The sequence below is a fragment of the Hevea brasiliensis genome, chromosome 5 (assembly GCF_030052815.1).
Source record: "Hevea brasiliensis isolate MT/VB/25A 57/8 chromosome 5, ASM3005281v1, whole genome shotgun sequence".
Lineage (NCBI taxonomy): Eukaryota > Viridiplantae > Streptophyta > Magnoliopsida > Malpighiales > Euphorbiaceae > Hevea > Hevea brasiliensis.
In genome coordinates this window covers 40,686,228-40,706,979 of record NC_079497.1, presented here as the reverse complement: position 1 = coordinate 40,706,979, position 20,752 = coordinate 40,686,228, and the positions used below count along the sequence as shown (strand labels likewise).

General features: G+C 37.4%; 1 protein-coding gene across 1 annotated transcript in view; it reads right to left on the bottom strand.

Annotated features, from left to right (window-relative positions):
* Positions 1-1,073: 1,073 nt before the first annotated feature.
* LOC110670721 (heat shock 70 kDa protein 17) overlaps positions 1,074-20,752 on the bottom strand; it is a 59,899-nt gene continuing 40,220 nt past the window's right edge. The window contains exons 14-15 of the mRNA XM_021832880.2: positions 1,820-1,892; positions 1,074-1,716 (exon numbers count right to left, since the gene is read on the bottom strand). Of these exons, the coding sequence (XP_021688572.2) occupies positions 1,468-1,716; positions 1,820-1,892 (322 nt within the window). The 3' untranslated portion in view covers positions 1,074-1,467. The remainder of the gene's footprint in view (positions 1,717-1,819; positions 1,893-20,752) is intronic.

Genomic DNA, 20,752 nt, shown 5'->3' with positions numbered 1-20,752 from the left:
GAAAATCCCTTAAATTGGTTGCCAAGTATTATGGGCCCTTCCAAATCATGTCTAGAGTGGGTTCAGTAGCATATAGATTACAGCTGCCACAAAGTTCAAGGATTCATCCTTTTTTCCATGTCTCATTGCTTAAGAAGAAGCTAGGAGATAATGTTACTCCAATTCTTGAATTACCAGAATTGCAAGCAGACAATACTGTTGCAATGGCACCAGAAGCAGTAGTAAAGACAAGAACCATCTTTAGAAACATTGTTCCTATGATTCAAGGCCTCATTAAGTGGCTTAATTTGCCCGACGATGAAGCTACATGGGAAGACAAAGCCTTCATTCCAGCTCAGTTTCTAGAATTTTATCCTTCTTGGGGACAAGAAGGCTCTCATGGGGGAGGTATTGTCACATACAGGAAAAGAAAAGGGAATAATAAGATAGCTGAGCCTAAGAAGGGAAGTGGAGGGAAAGTCGGTTAGTAGTGAGAAGTTTGTTACAGAGTCTGTTACAGATAGTTGAGAGTAGAGGGAAATAACAGAAACAGTTATGAATAATCGATAGTAGTTGTTAGCTGAATACATGTGTAGAGAGACAATTTTTTATCAAAACAGAATATTATTCTTCTATTCTATTAGCATTCTCTCTAATCTTCTCATTTTCATTCCTCTATTTTTCTCATCTGCTACTCTTTTTTCACAACAGAAACCCTAATCTAAGGTTTTTTGTGACGTGGTATTAATGATGGGTGAGTTGAGTTTCCTTCAACCTATCAAAATCTTTTCCTCTTTAAAAATTGATTTCAATTTTGACGAGAAAGGAATTTAATAAATAACAATGAATAAATAATCATTTGCATATAATTTCCACATCTATTTTATAAAAATTCGTGTCTAAACAAATTTCATATTTCTCGATTTATTTTTTCCCAAGTTAAAAAATGAAAATAAATAAATAAATATATTTTTTTCCCAAATTTTAAATCTCACCGCTCTTTTCAAATTTGTCTCATAAAATGAAGTTTATGTTTTATCTATCATCTCCAAACCCGTCTTTCTGCCATCGGATCTGGATGAACTCCAAAGGCATGATTAAAATCCTGAAGGATTAAATAAAATCTGTATATATAGTTATGACAATGGATATGCTCTCTCCCTCGATTAAAAAATCCCTAATAAAGACGATCAAAACTCCCAAAGAGGCAAACTGGTACACTATTAAATGCCTCTAACGATGGGTATAATTTTTTAGGTGTTACAATTAACGGAAGGGAGGAAAGTTCTTTAGATATGATTCTTCTAACATCTGAGTCGCCATCTAAAGGATAATATATTGAAAGCTGCCTTGCTATATGAAAAAGGCTCCATACTATTCATCTGCAATTTAAATCTGCAAAAAATGCATCTCTCCCATCTTTCCTCCACATCTTTAACTCAGAAGGTAGTTGATCCACATTGATCATATATGTTCATTTAGTAAAAATCACAACTCGTCATAAACCTCAGGTTCTGTGTTGACTTTTTCATCGCCCAGGCTACTCGAATCTGTCGTTGATTTGTCACTTGAATCTGCTGTTGGTTCGTCAGTTGAATCTGTTGTTGGTTTTTCACTTTCAGGATTCTCAGATGTAGAATTTGAGCTGTTCAAATTCTCCTCAGTGGTTTCAGTTTCACTCTTCTTAGGCTTGTCGACCTTGGGCTTTGGCTTGGGAATTTTATTAATGGCAGCAACCTGGGAAAAAAAAAAGGAGAGAAATTGAATTTTCATGGAAAAACTTGCAGATACATAGTCTTTTCATTATTAATCAAGAACAAGAATTGCACTGATAATTAACCTTATCTTGAAGATTGAACACCTTCATGTAAACTTCCTCTGATGTGAATGCAGGTGTGTTAAATCCTGAAGTCCTATTGAAGAGATGAGGTGGAAAAAAACAATCAAAAAACACATTAAGTAACAAACAATTGGATTCACATTTACATGCACTGAAACATCCAAGGATCAGGCTTAAAATAATAAACATTCAAGTACCCTATCATGAAGTATTAAATGCAACAAGAATGCAAGAATGCGGACACACTTCGCTGAACCTTGAAAATTCTGTAAGCCACTTGCTAGATTCAATCAAAGCATTAGAAAATAGGACAACCATTGCTGCTAAAACCACCATCAAAATAGAAATGCAAAATGGGTAAATAGAAATGCAAAATGGGTAGAACAGGGGCAAGATAAAATGAAGCAGCCATTATTGCACAACCAGACCATTCAAATCGTGCTACCAGCCTACCAAGAAACAAAACTCCAATTTCATGCATTGACATCACAGTATGGAACAAGAGGGGCTTGCGACCAATATAAGTGATGTAGAACAAATAAAGAAGAATAAAGAACTAAAAAGAAGAGAAATCAAGGACCAAACCTTGGAAAAGAGAACTAATTCTCAAATATTATTGATATCATAGAAATTGAAATAACGAAGCTTGTCTAATAACAATAAAACCCTAGGTCTTATTTATAGAATTAGGAATCCCAATCACAGTAGGATTTTAGAACCCTAATCCAATCCTAATTAAGAATTGAAGAATCCCAATTTAATTAGGAACCTAATCTAATTAGGATATACAATCATAAAAATATCTAAAAATTCTTATTTTCTATATTTTTGCCTAAAGTAGATACTCCTAAAATCTTTAGAAATATATTCTGCATCAATAAGAGTCCCCCTAGTTGAGAACAATACACATAAATAATAGGAAGCTGAAATTTTGCGACATCAAAATGATTTCCACACGAATCTCCACAAAGTCTGCCTAGGTATCACTCTACTATGAGTCCACATACTTGTCCACTCTCATCCCATTGTGAAGCATATTTATCTAAACTTGCAGCAACAGACTCCCTCAAATAATCAACGTCAAGAGTAAAAACGCTACCCCCACTGCATTTCTTGACTCGAAAATCCACAAAGTTAAAATTGTTTCACTGCAATATAAGACATCAGGAAACAAATCCTTCAGAACACTCATCTATACACCACACAATCTCCCAGACAGAAATGAAGAATGTCCTCCCACCTCGCATATCCTGTGTTTCCATAATTATTTCCTAACATATGTACCATATACCAGGAGGGAAAAAGAGTTCTTTTATAAAGGTCCATGACCAATTTAAGAAAAAATGACTTTGCCATACCAAACGAAGGTCCATGGCAAATTTTAGAAAATTGACTTTACCATACCAATTAAAGGACTCACAGCATGTTAGGCAGTCAATAGCATATTAACCCATGGCTTTCAATTAATTCTAGGGCTGTTCACAGGTTGGATTTGCTTTCAAACCAACTCCGGTTGGATCAGGTCGGATTTGCTTTCAAACCAACCCGACCCGACATCTATCAAGTTAATTCGGTTTATAGTATAAACTGAACTGACTCGACAGTAGAAATAGATTGGGTTGAGTCGTGACAGATTCGCGTTATGCCATTTTGCACTGTATATGGTAGATCAAATACCGTTTCAATTCTTGATGGTATAACACAATGATCTTTAACACTTCACCTTGAGGATGGCCGCAAAATTTTACATTTTAAAACCATAGTGATTTGATAACTTTCTATTTTTGTTCATGTTGCAAAAGCTTTGAAAATGTAGTTACATTTGAAATCCCATTAAATTTCAAGAGAGTTTACAACAAAATGACAATGAAGCCATGATCTTCAATAGAGTTTGCAAGAACTCCATCTTTGGTTCCACATGCAACAATATTCAAGAAAACAATTACGCTCGCCAGAAAAAAAAAAAAAAAAATGAAAGAAGTGTACATTAATTTTACTCAGTCACCATTGAGGAATTTTGTCAAACAGCTACTAAGCCTAATATCTAAGTCCCATACAAACCCAGCAACAACATGCATCAAAATTAATAACTGAAACTCAAGTCCAAATTCACTTTAGGATAAGAAAGAGCAAATGGGTTCACTTGTTAAGAATGTCTTTAATTAGTTGGAGACGAGTAGTGTTTGCAGTTGATGGTTTTACTTTAGGTGATTGATGAAATGGTGAAGAGTGGGTTTATGCCAAAGGTGGGAGGCATAGAGGTTGGGCTATGAAACTGGAGAAATGAGTTTGGATACAATTTGAGATGTTATGAAAGGTTTCAAAGGGATGCTGCAAGAAATGAAACATTAGGTATAAAATCATCACTGAAAACCCTAGCAAGAAATGAACAGAGATTGAAAGGAAAACTAGCCAGCAGTGAACAAAAGTAAATTGAAACGAAAATAGTGGTGCCGGTTGCGACGATGGAGGCCCTTGAGCTGTCTGCCATGGCAAAGGGTGAGAGATAGAATTCAGGTGTTGGTTAGATGAAACCAAATCGGCTATAAAAATGAATTTGAAACAAATAAATCACCGACCCGATCATTATCAATTAAAACAGAATTTTTGGTTTGGATTGGACTATGGTTAACTCCGCCTAAATAGTTTGTTCTTAGCCAGTCCCAAGCCCTGATAAAAGAGGAGAGTTGCGGTGAGTAACAATCAGCGTAAAAATTTTCGCCATACCTCATGATATGGATTCTTACGATATAACTGTTGGGGCGCCCTCTACTTACAATGCGCTACATCAGAGCCTGAGTGTAGTGAGAAATATGCAAGAGTGTAGGGCATTCACCGAAAGCGACGCTCATGATATGAATTCTTACGATATAAATGTTGGGGCGTCCTCTACTTACAATGCGCTCATCGGAGCCTGGGTGTAGTGAGAAATATGCAAGGGTGTAAGGCATTCTTGGAAAGTGACGCGCCATGCCCGTGCCCGAGTGTGTTGTTGAATGAGCCAAGGTTCCCACATCATGGATGGGTGTGCGTAAAGAAATTAGTCCATAGAACAGATAGTAGAACAGATAATGGAACAGAACACAAGATAGGCATAAAGAACAATAGAAGATATTATAAGAGGAGATCAATTAGGAAGGAACAGGATAGGAAGAGAATCAGGGTTAGTACTTGAAATGTTTGATAACTTACAGGAAAATTAATGGAGCTTGTGGATACCTTGGAAAGGAGAAGGGTGAATATTGCTTGCATTCAGGAGACTAAATGGGTAAGAGAGAAAAGCAAGGAAGTGAGTAATTCATGATACAAACTGTGGTTTATCGGAAAAGATAGGAACAAGAATGGAGTGGGCATGATCATAGAAAGAGCATTGAAAGATGTCGTAATAGCTGTAAAAAGAGTAGGAGATAGAATTATACTAGTAAAGCTAGTACTAGAAGGAGAAACAATAAATATAGTTAGTGCTTGTGCCCCCACAAATTGGACTAAATAGTAAGAGTAAACAAAAGTTTTGGGAAGATATAGATGATCTAATGCAAAGCATACCGAATAAAGAGAATGTTCTCATCAATGGAGATTTGAATGGACATGTAGGAAGGTTATGAGAATGTTCACAGAGGTTTTGGCTTGGTAGCCAAAATGAGGAGGGGAAAAGCATTCTGGATTTTGCCATGGCGTACGATTAGCAAATACCTACTTTATAAAAAGGGAATTGCATTTAGTGACTTTCAAAAGTGGACAACATAGAAGCTAAATTGACTTCCTTTTAACCAGGAAGACAAATAGAGCTCTATGCAAGGATTGCAAGGTTATTCCGGGAGAAGCTTTAACAAGTCAACATCGATTAGTGGTCTTAGATGTCAAGTTTAGGAACAATACAAGTAAGGCTAGAAGAAATATTATAGCTCAAACAAAGTAGTGGCAGTTCAAAGGAGTAAAGCAAGTGAAGTTCAAAAATGAGCTTCTTAAGTCTTAAGTATGGAAGCTGGATGTGGAGGCCAATGGTATGTGGATACAGATAGCATCAAAGATTAGAAAAGTAGCTAGCAAAGTACTTGAAGAGTCTAGAGGACATGGACCACCCTCAAAAGAGATGGTGGCAGAATGAGGAAGTACAAAAGGCAATGAAGAGAAAGAGGAAATGGTATAAAAAATTACCTAAGTGTGATAATAATGAAGCTTATGAACAGTATAATATAGCAAAGAAAGAAGTAAAAAGTCAAGCAATAGCACAGGCCTTTGAAAAGTTATATGAGAAACTTGGAACTAAAGAAGGGGAGAAAGATATTTATAAATTAGCAAGGAGGAGAGAAAAGAAATGTCAAAATCTCAATCAAGTTAGGTGCATTAAGGATAAAGAAGGAAAAGTGTTGGTGAAAGATGAGGATATTAAAAAAAGAAAGAGAAGTTATTTTGATGATCTCTTTAATAATAGTCAAAGTGATAATATGATGAATATAGACTATAGAGCAACAGAAAATAATGTGAATTACACTAGTAAAGGAAGTAAAGGAAGCATTTAAGAGAATAAAAGTAAGCAAAGCCTGTGGAGAAAAGAAATGTCAAAATCTCAATCAAGTTAGGTGCATTAAGGATAAAGAAGGAAAAGTGTTGGTGAAAGATGAGGATATTAAAAAAAGAAAGAGAAGTTATTTTGATGATCTCTTTAATAATAGTCAAAGTGATAATATGATAAATATAGACTATAGAGCAACAGAAAATAATGTGAATTACACTAGTAAAGGAAGTAAAGGAAGCATTTAAGAGAATGAAAGTAAGCAAAGCCTGTGGACCCGATGGAATACTAATTGAAGTGTGAAAGTGTTTGGGAGATGTGGGAGTAACATGGTTAACTAAATTATTTGATAAAATTCTAAAATCAAAGAAAATGCCTAATGAATGAAGAAGGAATATTTTAGTACATATTTTTAAAAATATGAGAGACATATAGAGTTGCACAAATTATAGGGGAATTAAACTCATGAGCTGTTATGTAAAGTCAATCACTATATTATTTCTCTGTATATTCTGTATTCTGTATTCCTATTTAGGATTTCTTATTTAGGATTTCTTCCTAATTAGTAGAACACAATTATAGGAATCAATTGTATATATATATATATAGATTAATTGAAATGAAGGAGAATCATCTCTTTCTACATGGTATCAGAGCAGGTCATCTATCTAGGGTGACTATTTATTCTCACCACCCAGCTCAAGAGAGACCTTGGCCGCCGACCGGCCGTTTCGACTCCGATCAACACAGTCGGCGTTGTCTCAACCCCCTCATTCCACCACTGTGTGCTGTTGCCTGATCCAGCACACCATTAAAAGACTTCTGAGGTTTGGCTCTCAGATCTTATTTCTGTATTTGCTTGATTTGTGACTTTGGGTTATTTTACTGCTGCAAGCACTTTGAATTAGTGTTTCGATTAGTTTTCTTTGTCTCAACAAATGGCAGACAATGAGAATGTTATTTCTGACGTGATTCCAGTGATGACTAAGATCACGGAACACAAACTTAATGGTTCGAATTACCTGGAGTGGAGTAAGACTGTTAGGATCTATTTGCGTAGCATTGATAAGGATGATCACCTTACTAAAGATCCACCTACGGATGATACACGACAAACTTAGCTAAGGGAGGATGCTCGGTTGTTTTTGCAGTTTCGAAACTCGATTCATAGTGAGGTAATTAGTTTAATTAATCACTGTGAATTTGTTAAGGAATTGATGGATTACTTAAATTTTTTGTATTTTGGGAAAGGGAATATCTCCCGTATTTATGATATTTGTAAGGCATTCTACCGTGCTGAGAAAGATGATAAGTCTCTCACGGCTTATTTTATGGATTTTAAACAGGTACATGAGGAACTTAATGTATTGTTGCCTTTTAGTCCTGATGTGAAAGTTCAGCAGGCCCAATGGGAGCAGCTGGCTGTTATGAGTTTTCTTGCAGGCCTTCTTTCAGAGTATGAGACTGCTAAATCTCAGATTCTCTCTAGTTCTGAGATTTCCTCTTTGCATGAAATGTTCACACGAGTCCTTCGTACAGAGAGTATCCAATCTTCACAGCCTGCCAGTAGTGCTCTTATTAGCCGTAATCCAAATAGACAACAGGGTAATAGAAGAGGAAGTAGAGGAGGAATTACAGGCAATAAAAGTCATCAGCGCAATGGAGAGACTAGTTCTAATCAGAACTTAAGAGGAATCATTTGTTATTATTGCCATGACTCTGGCCATACAAAATATAATTGTCCGCAACTGTAGAGGAAAAATCAGCGATTATAGATGGCAAATATGGCAACAGAGGATTTTACAGTATCTTCCTCTGAGAAAACTATTTTGGTATCTGCAAAGGATTTTGTACAGTTTTCCCAGTATCAGGCATCTCTAAAGCCTACCAGTTCCCCTATCACTGCGATCACTGAGTCAGGTAAATCCACTACATGCCTTGTGTCTTCCTCATCCAAATGGGTTATTGATTTTGGTGCGACAGATCACATGACAGGTAATTCTAGTCTTCTATTTGCTTTACAGTCTAATCTCACTTCCTCTACTATTACTTCAACTGATGGTTCTGCTTCTTTTGTCATGGGTTCTGGAACTGCGAACCCAACTTCGTCAATTTCTTTGTCATCTATTTTGTGTCTACCAAAATTCTCTTTTATTCTACTTTCTGTTAGTAAACTTGCTCGTACCTTAAATTATTCTGTTTCCTTTTTTCCTTACTAGTGTTTGTTTCAGGATCTTACGGCGAAGCAGATTATTGGTAGAGGACGTGAGTCAAGTGGTCTCATGTACCGCGGTCGCTTGTTTGCTCCAGTATCTTAACACCTCTTGAAGCTCATTGTAGATTGGGCCATCCTTCTTTGTCTACTATGAAGAAGCTGTGTCCTCAATTTCAGTCTTTATCAGTACTAGAATGTGAGTCATGTCAGTTTGCAAAATATCATCATTTGCCTTCTGTGTCTAGAGTCAATAAACGAGCTTCATCCCCTTTTGAGTTAGTTCATTCTGATGTTTGGAGTCCTTGTTCTGTTACTTCTAAAACTGGATTTCGTTATTTTGTTACTTTTATTGATGATTACTCTCGTGTTACCTGATTATATTTAATGAAGAATAGTTCTGAGTTGTTTTCTATCTTTTTTAATGAAATCTGTTATGGAAAGTCAATCATTATATTATTTCTGTGTATATTCTGTATTCTGTATTCCTATTTAGGATTTCTTATTTAGGATTTCTTCCTAATTAGTATAACACAATTATAGGAATCAATTGTATATAAATACCCATGTACAGATTAATTGAAATCAATGAGAATCATCTCTTTCTACATCTCTTTCTACATGGTATCAGAGCAGGCCATCTAGGGTGACTATTTGTTCTCACCACCCAGCTCAGGAGAGACCTTGGCGACCGGCCGCTTCGATTCCGATCAATATTGCCGTCGCCTCAATCCCCTCATTCCACCACTGTGTCTTTGTTCGATCCAAGACACCATTAAAGGACTTCGAGGTTTGGCTCTCGGATCCTATTTCGGTATTTACTTGATTTGTGATTTTGGATTATTTTGTTGTCACAAGACTTTGGATTAGCGTTTCGGTTAGTTTTCTTTGTCTCAACAAATGGCAGACAATAAGAATGTTATTTCTGATGTGATTCCGATGATGACTAAGATCACGGAACACAAACTTAATGGTTCAAATTACCTGGAGTGGAGTAAGACTGTTAGGGTCTATTTGCGTAGCATTGATAAGGATGATCACCTTACTAAAGATCCACCTACTGATGATACACAACAAACTTGGCTAAGGGAGGACACTCGGTTGTTTTTGCAGCTTCGGAACTCGATTCACAGTGAGGTAATTAGTTTACTTAATTACTGTGAATTTGTTAAAGAATTGATGGATTACTTAGATTTTCTGTATTCTGGTAAAGGGAATATCTCCCGTATTTATGATGTTTGTAAGGCATTCTACCGTGCTGAGAAAGAGAATAAGTCTCTCACGGCTTATTTTATGGATTTTAAACGGGTATATGAGGAACTTAATGTATTGTTGCCTTTGCCCACTGGTAAGAAAGCTATTGGTTGCAAATGGGTATTTACAGTAAAGGTAAATCCTGATGGTTCTGTAGCTAGGTTAAAAGCACGCCTTGTAGCAAAAGGATATGCTCAGACATATGGGGTTGATTACTCTGACACTTTTTCTCCTGTAGCTAAACTTACTTCTGTTCGCTTGTTTATCTCTTTAGCAGCTACATATGATTGGCCCCTGCACCAATTGGATATCAAGAATGCTTTCCTTCATGGTGATCTTCAGGAGGAGGTGTATATGGAGCAACCACCTGGGTTTGTTGCTCAGGGGGAGTTGGGTAAAGTTTGTAGGCTTCGGAAGTCTCTTTATGGCTTGAAACAAAGTCCTAGGGCCTGGTTTGGGAGATTCAGTGAAGCAGTACAGGAATTTGGTATGCAAAAGAATAAGTGTGATCACTCAGTATTTTATAAGCAATCTGAGGTCGGGTCTAATTCTCCCGTAGTCTATGTGGATGACATTATCATCACCGGGAGTGACTCTGCAGTATTTCATCTCTTAAAACCTTCCTCCAAACCAGCTGGACCAAAGACTTGTGATTATTAAAGTATTTTTTGTGTATTGAAGTTATGAGAAGTAAGAAGGGTATTTTCTTGTCTCAAAGAAAATATTTCATCGATCTATTGACAGAGACAGGAAAATTAGGTGATAAGCCTTGTAGTGCACCAATTACTCCAAATTTACAAATCAAGTAGGGATAGTGAGTTGTTTGAAGATCCGAGAGATACAGAAATTGGTAGGAAAATTGAACTACCTTCATCACACTCCCCGACATTGCTTATGCCGTTAGTGTGGTAAGTCGCTTTATGTCTTCCCAATGTTGCTCATTAGGAAGCCTTGGGACAAATCTTGTGCTATCCAAGGGAGCTCCAAGAAGAGGTTTGTTATATGGTAATCATGGGCATTTGAATGTTGAATGTTTTTCAGATGCCGACTGGGCTGGATCTAAGGTTGATAGGAGGTCAACTACTGGATATTGCGTTTTTATTGGAGGAAATTTGGTGTCTTGGAAAAGCAAGAAGCAGAGTGTAGTTTCTCGATCTAGTGCTGAATCCGAATACAGAGCCATGGCACAATCAGTATGTGAGGTAATGTGGATATTTCAATTACTAGATGAGACAGGTTTTAAGACCCCCCAACCTGCGAAATTGTGGTGTGATAATCAAGCTGCTCTCCATATTGCTTCTAATCCGGTATTTCATGAGCGGACCAAACATATTGAGATTGATTGTCACTTTATTCGTGAAAAGATTCAACAACAGATCATCTCAACAGGACATATCAAAACTGGAGAGCAGTTAGGAGATATTTTCACAAAAGCTCTGAATGGAGCTAGGATTGACTACATTTGTAACAAGTTGGGCATGATTAACATCTATGCTCCAACTTGAGGGGGAGTGTTATGGAAAGTCAATCATTATATTATTTCTGTGTATATTCTGTATTCTGTATTCCTATTTAGGATTTCTTATTTAGGATTTCTTCCTAATTAGTATAACACAATTATAGGAATCAATTGTATATAAATACCCATGTACAGATTAATTGAAATCAATGAGAATCATCTCTTTCTACATCTCTTTCTACAAAATCAAAACACAATTTAATATTTTTGTGCACATATTAAGAAGTGACAATGCCAAAGAATACTTTTCAGCACAATTTCAGTCTTGTATGATACAAAATGTCATTCTTCATCAGTCTTCCTGTGTGGATACCCCATCCCAAAATGGCGTGGCCGAAAGAAAAAATCGGCATCTTCTTGAGGTAACTCGTGCTCTTCTTTTTCAGATGAAAGTTCCTAAACACTTTTGTACGGATGTAGTTTCTACGGCATGTTTTTTTATCATTCGTATGCTGTTTTCTGTCCTTAATGAGGATATTCCTTATACTGCTTTATTTCCTACAAAATCTTTATTCCTTGTTGAACCCCGTATTTTTTGTTGTACCTGTTTTGTGCATAATGTTCATCCACAGGGTACTAAATTGGATCCAAAGTCTCTCAAATGTGTCTTCCTTAGGTACTCCCAGCTGCAAAAAGGGTACCGCTGTTTCTATCCTACTCTTAATTGTTATCTTGTTTCTGTAGATGTCACATTTTTTGAGTCCACGCCATTGTTTCCTCAATCATCTGTGTATGAGAGTCAGGGGGAGGAGGATGATCTCTTAATATATACTATCCAACCAATATCTAGTCCTCTCCCACAGCCTGTTCCTTCTGTCTCTAGACCTACTCGACCTCCCGTTGTTCATGTTTATTCCAGGAGATTGGAGATTCCTGACCCAGATCCTCCACCAGCTACTTCGTTGGCAGATCATGTACCTCATACTGATCATGATTCTGATCTAGACTTACCCATTGCTCTTCGTAAAGGTAAACGTTCATGTACTTACCCTATCTCTTCTTTTGTTTCTTATAATCAATTGTCTTCTTGTTCTCGGTGTTTTGTTACTTCTTTAGAGCTATTGGTGAGGCACTATCTCATCCTAGCTGGTGTGCTGTTATAAAAGAGGAAATTGAGGCTTTAGATGCTAATGATACATGGGAACTACTGCCTTTGCCCACTGGTAAGAAAGCTATTGGTTGCAAATGGATATTTACAGTAAAGGTAAATCCTGGTGGTTCTGTGGCTAGGTAAAAAGCACGCCTTGTGGCAAAAGGATATGCTCAGACATATGGGGTTGATTACTCTGACAATTTTTCTCCTGTAGCTAAACTTACTTCTGTTCGCTTGTTTATCTTTTTAGCAGCTACATATGTGTTATGGAAAGTCAATCACTATGTTATGGAAAGTCAATCACTATATTATTTCTCTGTATATTTTGTATTCTGTATTCCTATTTAGAATTTCTTATTTAGGATTTCTTCCTAATTAGTAGAACACAATTATAGGAATCAATTGTATATATATACCCATGTACAGATTAATTGAAATCAATGAGAATCATCTCTTTCTACATGGTATCAGAGTAGGTCATCAATCTAGGGTTACTATTTGTTCTCATTACCCAGCTCAGGAGAGACCTTGGCAGCTGACTGGCCGTTTCAACCCCGATCAACATCGCCGGCGTCGTCTCAACCCCCTCATTCCACCACTGTGTGCTGTTGCCTGATCCAGTATAACCATTAAAGGACTTCCGAGGTTTGGCTCTCAGATCCTATTTTGGTATTTGCTTGATTTGTGATTTTGGGTTATTTTGCTGCTATAAGCACTTTGGATTAGCGTTTCGGTTAGTTTTCTTTGTCTCAACAAATGGCAGACAATAAGAATGTTATTTCTGATGTGATTCCGGTGATGACTAAGATCACGGAATACAAACTTAATGGTTCGAATTACCTGGAGTGGAGTAAGACTGTTAGGGTCTATTTGCGTAGCATTGATAAGGATGATCAGCTTACTAAAGATCCACCCACTGATGATACACGACAAACTTGGCTAAGGGAGAATGCTCGGTTGTTTTTGCAGCTTCGGAACTCGATTCATAGTGAGGTAATTAGTTTAATTAATCACTGTGAATTTGTTAAGGAATTGATGGATTACTTAGATTTTCTGTATTCTGGTAAAGGGAATATCTCCCGTATTTATGATGTTTGTAAGGCATTCTACCGTGCTGAGAAAGAGGATAAGTCTCTCACGGCTTATTTTATGGATTTTAAACGGGTATATGAGGAACTTAATGTATTGTTGCCTTTTAGTCCTGATGTGAAAGTTCAACAGGCCCAACGGGAGCAACTGGCTGTTATGAGTTTTCTTGTAAGCCTTCCTTCAGAGTATGAGACTGCTAAATCTCAGATCCTCTCCAGTTCTGAGATTTCCTCTTTGCATGAAACGTTCACACGGGTCCTTCGTACAGAGAGTACTCAATCTTCACAGCCTGCCAGTAGTGCTCTTATTAGCCGTAATCCAAATGGACAACAAGGTAATAGAAGAGGAAGTAGAGGAGGAATTACAGGCAACAGAAGTAATCAGCGTAATGGAGAGGCTAGTTCTAATCAGGACTCAAGATAAGTCATTTGTTATTATTGCCATAAGCCTGGCCATACAAAATATAATTGTCCGCAACTTCAGAAAAAAAATCAGCGATCACAGATGGCAAATATGGCAGCAGAGAATTCTACAGTATCTTCCTCTGAGAAAACTATTTTGGTATCTGCAGAGGATTTTGCACAATTTTTCTAGTAACAGGCATCTCTAAAGCCTACCAGTTCCCCTGTCACTGCGATCGCTGAGTCAGGTAAATCCACTACAAGCCTTGTGTCTTCTTCATCCAAATGGGTTATTGATTCTGGTGCGACAGATCACATGACAGGTAATTCTAGTCTTCTATCTGCTTTTCAGTCTAATCTCACTTCCTCTACTGTTACTTTAGCTGATGGCTCTACTTCTTGTGTCATGGGTTCTGGAACTGCGAACCCGACTTCGTCAATTTCTCTGTCTTCTGTTTTGTGTCTACCAAAATTCTCTTTTAATTTACTTTCTGTTAGTAAACTTACTCGTACTTTAAATTGTTCTGTTTCCTTTTTTCCTGACCAGTATTTGTTTCAGGATCTTACGACAAAGCAGATTATTGGTAGAGGACGCAAGTCAGGTGGTCTCTACATTCTGGAAAATCATGTACCGCGGTCGCTTGTTTGCTCCAGTACCTTAACCCCTCTTGAAGCTCACTGTAGATTGGGTCATCCTTCTTTGTCTACCATGAAGAAGCTGTGTCCTCAATTTCAGTCTTTATCAGTACTAGAATGTGAGTCGTGTCAGTTTACAAAACATCATCATTTGCCTTCTGTGTCTAGAGTCAATAAACGGGCTTCATCTCCTTTTGAGTTAGTTCATTCTGATGTTTGGAGTCCTTGTTCTGTTACATCTAAAACTTGATTTCGTTATTTTGTTACTTTTGTTGATGATTACTCTCGTGTTACCTGGTTATATTTAATGAAGAATCGTTCTGAGTTGTTTTTTATCTTTTGTGCCTTTTATAATGAAATCAAAACTCAATTTAATATTTTTGTGCGCATATTAAGAAGTGACAATGCCAAAGAATATTTTTCAGCACAATTTCAACCTTATATGACACAAAATGGCATTCTTCATCAGTCTTCCTGTGTGGATACCCCATCCCAAAATGGCGTGGCCGAAAGAAAAAATCGTCATCTTCTTGAGGTAACTCGTGCTCTTCTTTTTCAGATGAAAGTACCTAAACACTTTTCGGCGGATGCAGTTTCTACGGCATGTTTTTTGATCAATCGTATGCCGTCTTATGTCCTTAATGGGAATATTCCTTATACTACTTTGTTTCCTACAAAATCTTTGTTCCCTATTGAACCCCGTATTTTTTGTTGTATCTGTTTTGTGCGTGATGTTCATCCACAGGTTACTAAATTGGATCCAAAATCTCTCAAATGTGTCTTCCTTGGGTACTCCCGGCTCCAAAAAGGGTACCGTTGTTTCTCTCCAACTCTTAATCGTTATCTTGTTTCTGCAGATGTCACATTTTCTGAGTCCACTCCATTTTTTCCTCCATCATCTGTGTATGCGAGTCAGGGGGAGGAGAATGATCTCTTAATATATACTGTCCAACAAATGTCTAGTCCTCTCCCACAGCCTGTTCCTTCTGTCTCTAGACCTACTCGACCTCCCGTCGTTCATGTTTATTCCAGGAGATTCGAGATTCCGGACTCAGATCCTCCACCAGCTACTTCGTTGGGAGATCCTGTACCTCATACTGATCATGATTCTGATCTAGACTTACCCATTGCTCTTCGTAAAGGTAAACGTTCATGTACTTACTCTATCTCTTCTTTTGTTTCTTATAATCAATTATCTTCTTGTTCTCGATGTTTTGTTACTTCTTCAGACTCTGTTCCTATCCCTAATACTGTTGATGAGGCACTGTCTCATCCTGGCTGGTGTGATGCTATGAAAGAGGAAATTGAAGCTTTAGATGCTAATGGTACATGGGAACTATTGCCTTTACCCACTGGTAAGAAAGCTATTGGTTGCAAATAGGTATATACAGTAAAGGTAAATCCTGATGGTTCTATAGCTAGGTTAAAAGCACGCCTTGTGGCAAAAGGATATGCTCAGACATATGGGGTTGATTACTCTGATACTTTTTCTCCTGTAGCTAAACTTACTTCTATTCGCTTGTTTATCTCTTTAGCAGCTACATATGATTGGCCCCTGCATCAATTGGATATCAAGAATGCTTTCCTTCATGGTGATCTTCAGGAGGAGGTGTATATGGAGCAACCACCTGGGTTTGTTGCTCAGGGGGAGTTGGGTAAAGTTTGTAGGCTTCGGAAGTCTCTTTATGGCTTGAAACAAAGTCCTAGGGCATGGTTTGGGAGATTCAAGAAGCAAGACAGGAATTTGGTATGCAAAAGAGTAAGTGTGATCACTCAGTATTTTACAGGCAATCTGAGGCTGGTCTAATTCTCTTGGTAGTCTATGTGGATGACATTGTCATCACTGGGAGTGACTCTGCAGGTATTTCATCTCTTAAAACCTTCCTCCAAACTCAGTTTCAGACCAAAGATTTGGGATTGTTAAAGTATTTCTTGGGTATCGAAGTTATGAGAAATAAGAAGGGTATTTTCTTGTCTCAAAGAAAATATGTCCTTGATCTATTGACAGAGACAGGAAAATTAGGTGCTAAACCTTGAAGCGCACCAATGACTCCAACTTTACAATTGTTAGCAGGGGATAGTGAGTTGTTTGAAGATCCAGAGAGATACAGGAGATTAGTAGAAAAATTGAACTACCTTACAGTCACTCGTCCTGACATTGCTTATGCCGTTAGTGTGGTAAGTCAGTTTATGTCTTCCCCAACTGTTGCTCATTGAGAAGCCTTGGAACAAATCTTGTGTTATCTAAAGGGCGCTCCAGGAAGAGGTTTGTTATATGGTAATCATGGGCATTTGAATGTTGAATGTTTTTCAGAGGCCGACTGGGCTGGATCTAAAGTTGACAGGAGGTCAACTACTGGATATTGCATTTTTATTGGAGGAAATTTGGTGTCTTGGAGAAGCAAGAAGCAGAGTGTAGTTTCTCGATCTAGTGCTGAATCCGAATACAGAGCCATGGCACAATCAGTATGTGAGGTAATGTGGATACTTCAATTACTAGATGAGACAGGTTTTAAGACCTCCCTGCCTGAGAAATTGTGGTGTGATAATCAAGCTGCTCTTCATATTGCTTCTAATCCGGTGTTTCATGAGCGGACCAAACATATTGAGATTGATTGTCACTTTATTCGTGAAAAGATTCAACAACAGATCATCTCAACAGGACACATCAAAACTGGAGAGCAGTTAGGAGATATTTTCACAAAAGCTCTGAATGGAGCTAGGATTGACTACATTTGTAACAAGTTGGGCATGATTAACATCTATGCTTCAACTTGAGGGGGAGTGTTATGGAAAGTCAATCACTATATTATTTCTCTGTATATTTTGTATTCTGTATTCCTATTTAGGATTTCTTATTTAGGATTTCTTCCTAATTAGTAGAATACAATTATAGGAATCAATTGTATATATATACCCATGTACAGATTAATTGAAATCAATGAGAATCATCTCTTTCTACAATATGATTTGCCCCTGCACCAATTGGATATCAAGTATGCTTTCCTTCATGGTGATCTTTAGGAGGAGGTGTATAACGAGCAACCACTTGGGCTTGTTGCTCAGGGGGAGTTGAGTAAAGTTTGTAGGCTTCAGAAGTCTCTATTGAAACGAAGTCCTAAGGCCTGGTTAGGGAGATTCAGTGAAGCAGTACAGGAATTTGGCATACAAAAGAGTAAGTGTGATCACTCAGTATTTTATAGGCAATCTGAGACTGGTCTAATTCTCCTGGTAGTCTATGTGGATGACATTGTCATCATTAAGAGTGACTGTGCAGGTATTTCATCTCTGAAAACCTTCCTTCAAACCCAGTTTTAGATCAAAGACTTGAGATTGTTAAAGTATTTCTTGGGTACTGAAGTTATGAGAAGTAAGAAGGATATTTTCTTGTCTCAAAGAAAATATGTCCTCGATTTATTGACAGAGGCAGGAAAATTATGTGCTAAACCTTGTAGTGCACCAATGACTCGAAATTTACAACTGTTAGCAGGGGATAGTGAGTTGTTTGAAGATCCAGAGAGATACAGGAGATTGGAAGAAAAATTAAACTACCTTACAGTCACTCGTCCTGACATTGCTTATGCCGTTAGTGTGGTAAGTCAGTTTATGTCTTCCCCAACTGTTGCTCATTGGGAAGACTAGGGACAAATCTTGTGTTATCTGAAGGGCGCTCCAGGAAGAGGTTTGTTATATGGTAATCATGGGCATTTGAATGTTGAATGTTTTTCAGATACCGACTAGGCTGGATCTAAGGTTAACAGGAGATCAACTACAAGATATTACGTTTTTGTTGGAGGAAATTTGGTGTCTTGGAGAAGCAAGAAGCAGAGTGTAGTTTCTAGATCTAGTGCTGAATCCGAATACAGAGCCATGGCACAATCAGTATGTGAGGTAATTTGGATACTTCAATTACTAGATGAGACAGGTTTTAAGACCTCCTTGCCTGCGAAATTGTGGTGTGATAATCAAGCTACTCTCCATATTACTTCTAATCTGGTGTCTCATGAGCGGACCAAACATATTGAGATTGATTATCACTTTGTTCATGAAAAGATTCAACAACAGATCATCTCAACAGGACACATCAAAACTGGAGAACAGTTAGGAGATATTTTCACAAAAGCTCTGAATGGAGCTAGGATTGACTATATTTGTAACAAGTTGGGCATGATTAACATCTATGCTCCAACTTGAGGGAGAGTGTTATGGAAAGTCAATCACTATATTATTTCTCTGTATATTCTGTATTTTGTATTCTTATTTAGAATTTCTTATTTAGGATTTCTTCCTAATTAGTAGAACACAATTATAAGAATCAATTGTATATATATATCCATGTACAGATTAATTGAAATGAAGGAGAATCATCTCTTTCTACATGAGCTATACTATGAAGTTGTAGGAGAGAGTAGTGGAACATCGACTACGTCATGACACTTCTATCTCTCCCAATCAATTTGGCTTCATGCTCAGTTGTTCAACTATGGAAGCGATCTTTCTCATTAGAAGTTTGATGGAGAAATATAGAGATGTGAAGAAAGATCTATATATGATTTTTATCGATTTAGAGAAGGCTTATGATAGTGCTCCAAGAGATGTCTTATGGAGAGTGTTAGAACAAAAGAAGGTATCTATTAGATACATACAGGTGTTGAAAGATATATATGAAAGAGTAACTACTATTGTGCGCACAGTGGGAGGGGACACGAGATTTTCTATCTCAGTTAGATTACACCAAGGTTCAGCTATAAGCCCTTACCATTTTACATTAGTTCTAGATAAATTGACGAAACATATACAAGAGAGTATCCCTTGGTGCATGATATTTGCGGATGATATAGTTCTGATAGATGAAACACGAGATGGAGTCAATAGAATGCTAGAACTTTGAAGAAATACTCTAAAGTCAAAGGCTTTATGTTAAGTAGAACGAAGACAAAATAAATGCATTGTAAATTCAGTGAAGGCTGAATTGGTGATAGGGAAGGAGTTAGCTTGAATAGAGTGGCATTACCCCAAAGTAATTGTTATGGAAAGTCAATCACTATATTATTTCTTTGTATATTTTGTATTCTGTATTCCTATTTAGGATTTCTTCCTAATTAGTAGAACACAATTATAGGAATCAATTGTATATATATACCCATGTACAGATTAATTGAAATGAAGGAGAAACATCTCTTTCTACATAGTATTAGAGCAAGTCATCTATCTAGGGTGATTATTTGTTCTCACCACCCAGCTCAGGAGAGACCTTGGCTGCCGACCGGCTGTTTCAACTCCGATCAATATCGCCGGCGTAGCCTCAACCCCCTCATTCCACCACTGTGTACTATTGCCTGATCCAGTACACCATTAAAGGACTTCTTAGTTTTGGCTCTCAGATCCTATTTCGGTATTTGCTTAATTTGTGATTTTGGGTTATTTTGCTGCTGTAAACACTTTGGATTAGCGTTTCGATTAGTTTTCTTTGTCTCAACAAATGGCAGACAATAAGAATATTATTTCTGATGTGATTCCGTTGATGACTAAGATCACGGAACACAAACTTAATGGTTCGAATTATCTGGAGTGGAGTAAGACTGTTAAGATCTATTTGCGTAGCATTGATAAGGATGATCACCATACTAAAGATCCACCTACTGATGATACACGACAAACTTGGCTAAGAGAGGATGCTTGGTTGTTTTTGCAGCTTCGGAACTCGATTCGCAGTGAGGTAATTAGTTTAATTAATCACTGTGAATTTGTTAAGGAATTGATGGATTACTTAGATTTTTTGTATTCTAGTAAAGGGAATATCTCACGCATTTATGATGTTTGCAAGGCATTTTACCGTGCTGAGAAAGAGGATAAGTTTCTCACGGCTTATTTTATGGATTTTAAACGGGTATATTAGGAATTTAATGTATTGTTGTCATTTAGTCCTGATGTGAAAGTTCAACAGGCCTAACGGGAGCAACTGGCTGTTATGAGTTTTCTTACAGGCCTTACTTCACAGTATGAGACTGCTAAATCTCAGATTCTCTCCAGTTCTGAGATTTTCTCTTTGCATGAAACGTTCACACGGGTCCTTCGTACAGAAAGTACCCAATCTTCACAACCTGCCAGTAGTGCTCTTATTAGCCGTAATCCAAATGGACAACAGGGTAATAGAAGAGGAAGTAGAGAAAGAATTACAGGCAACAGAAGTAATCAGCGTAATGGAGAGGC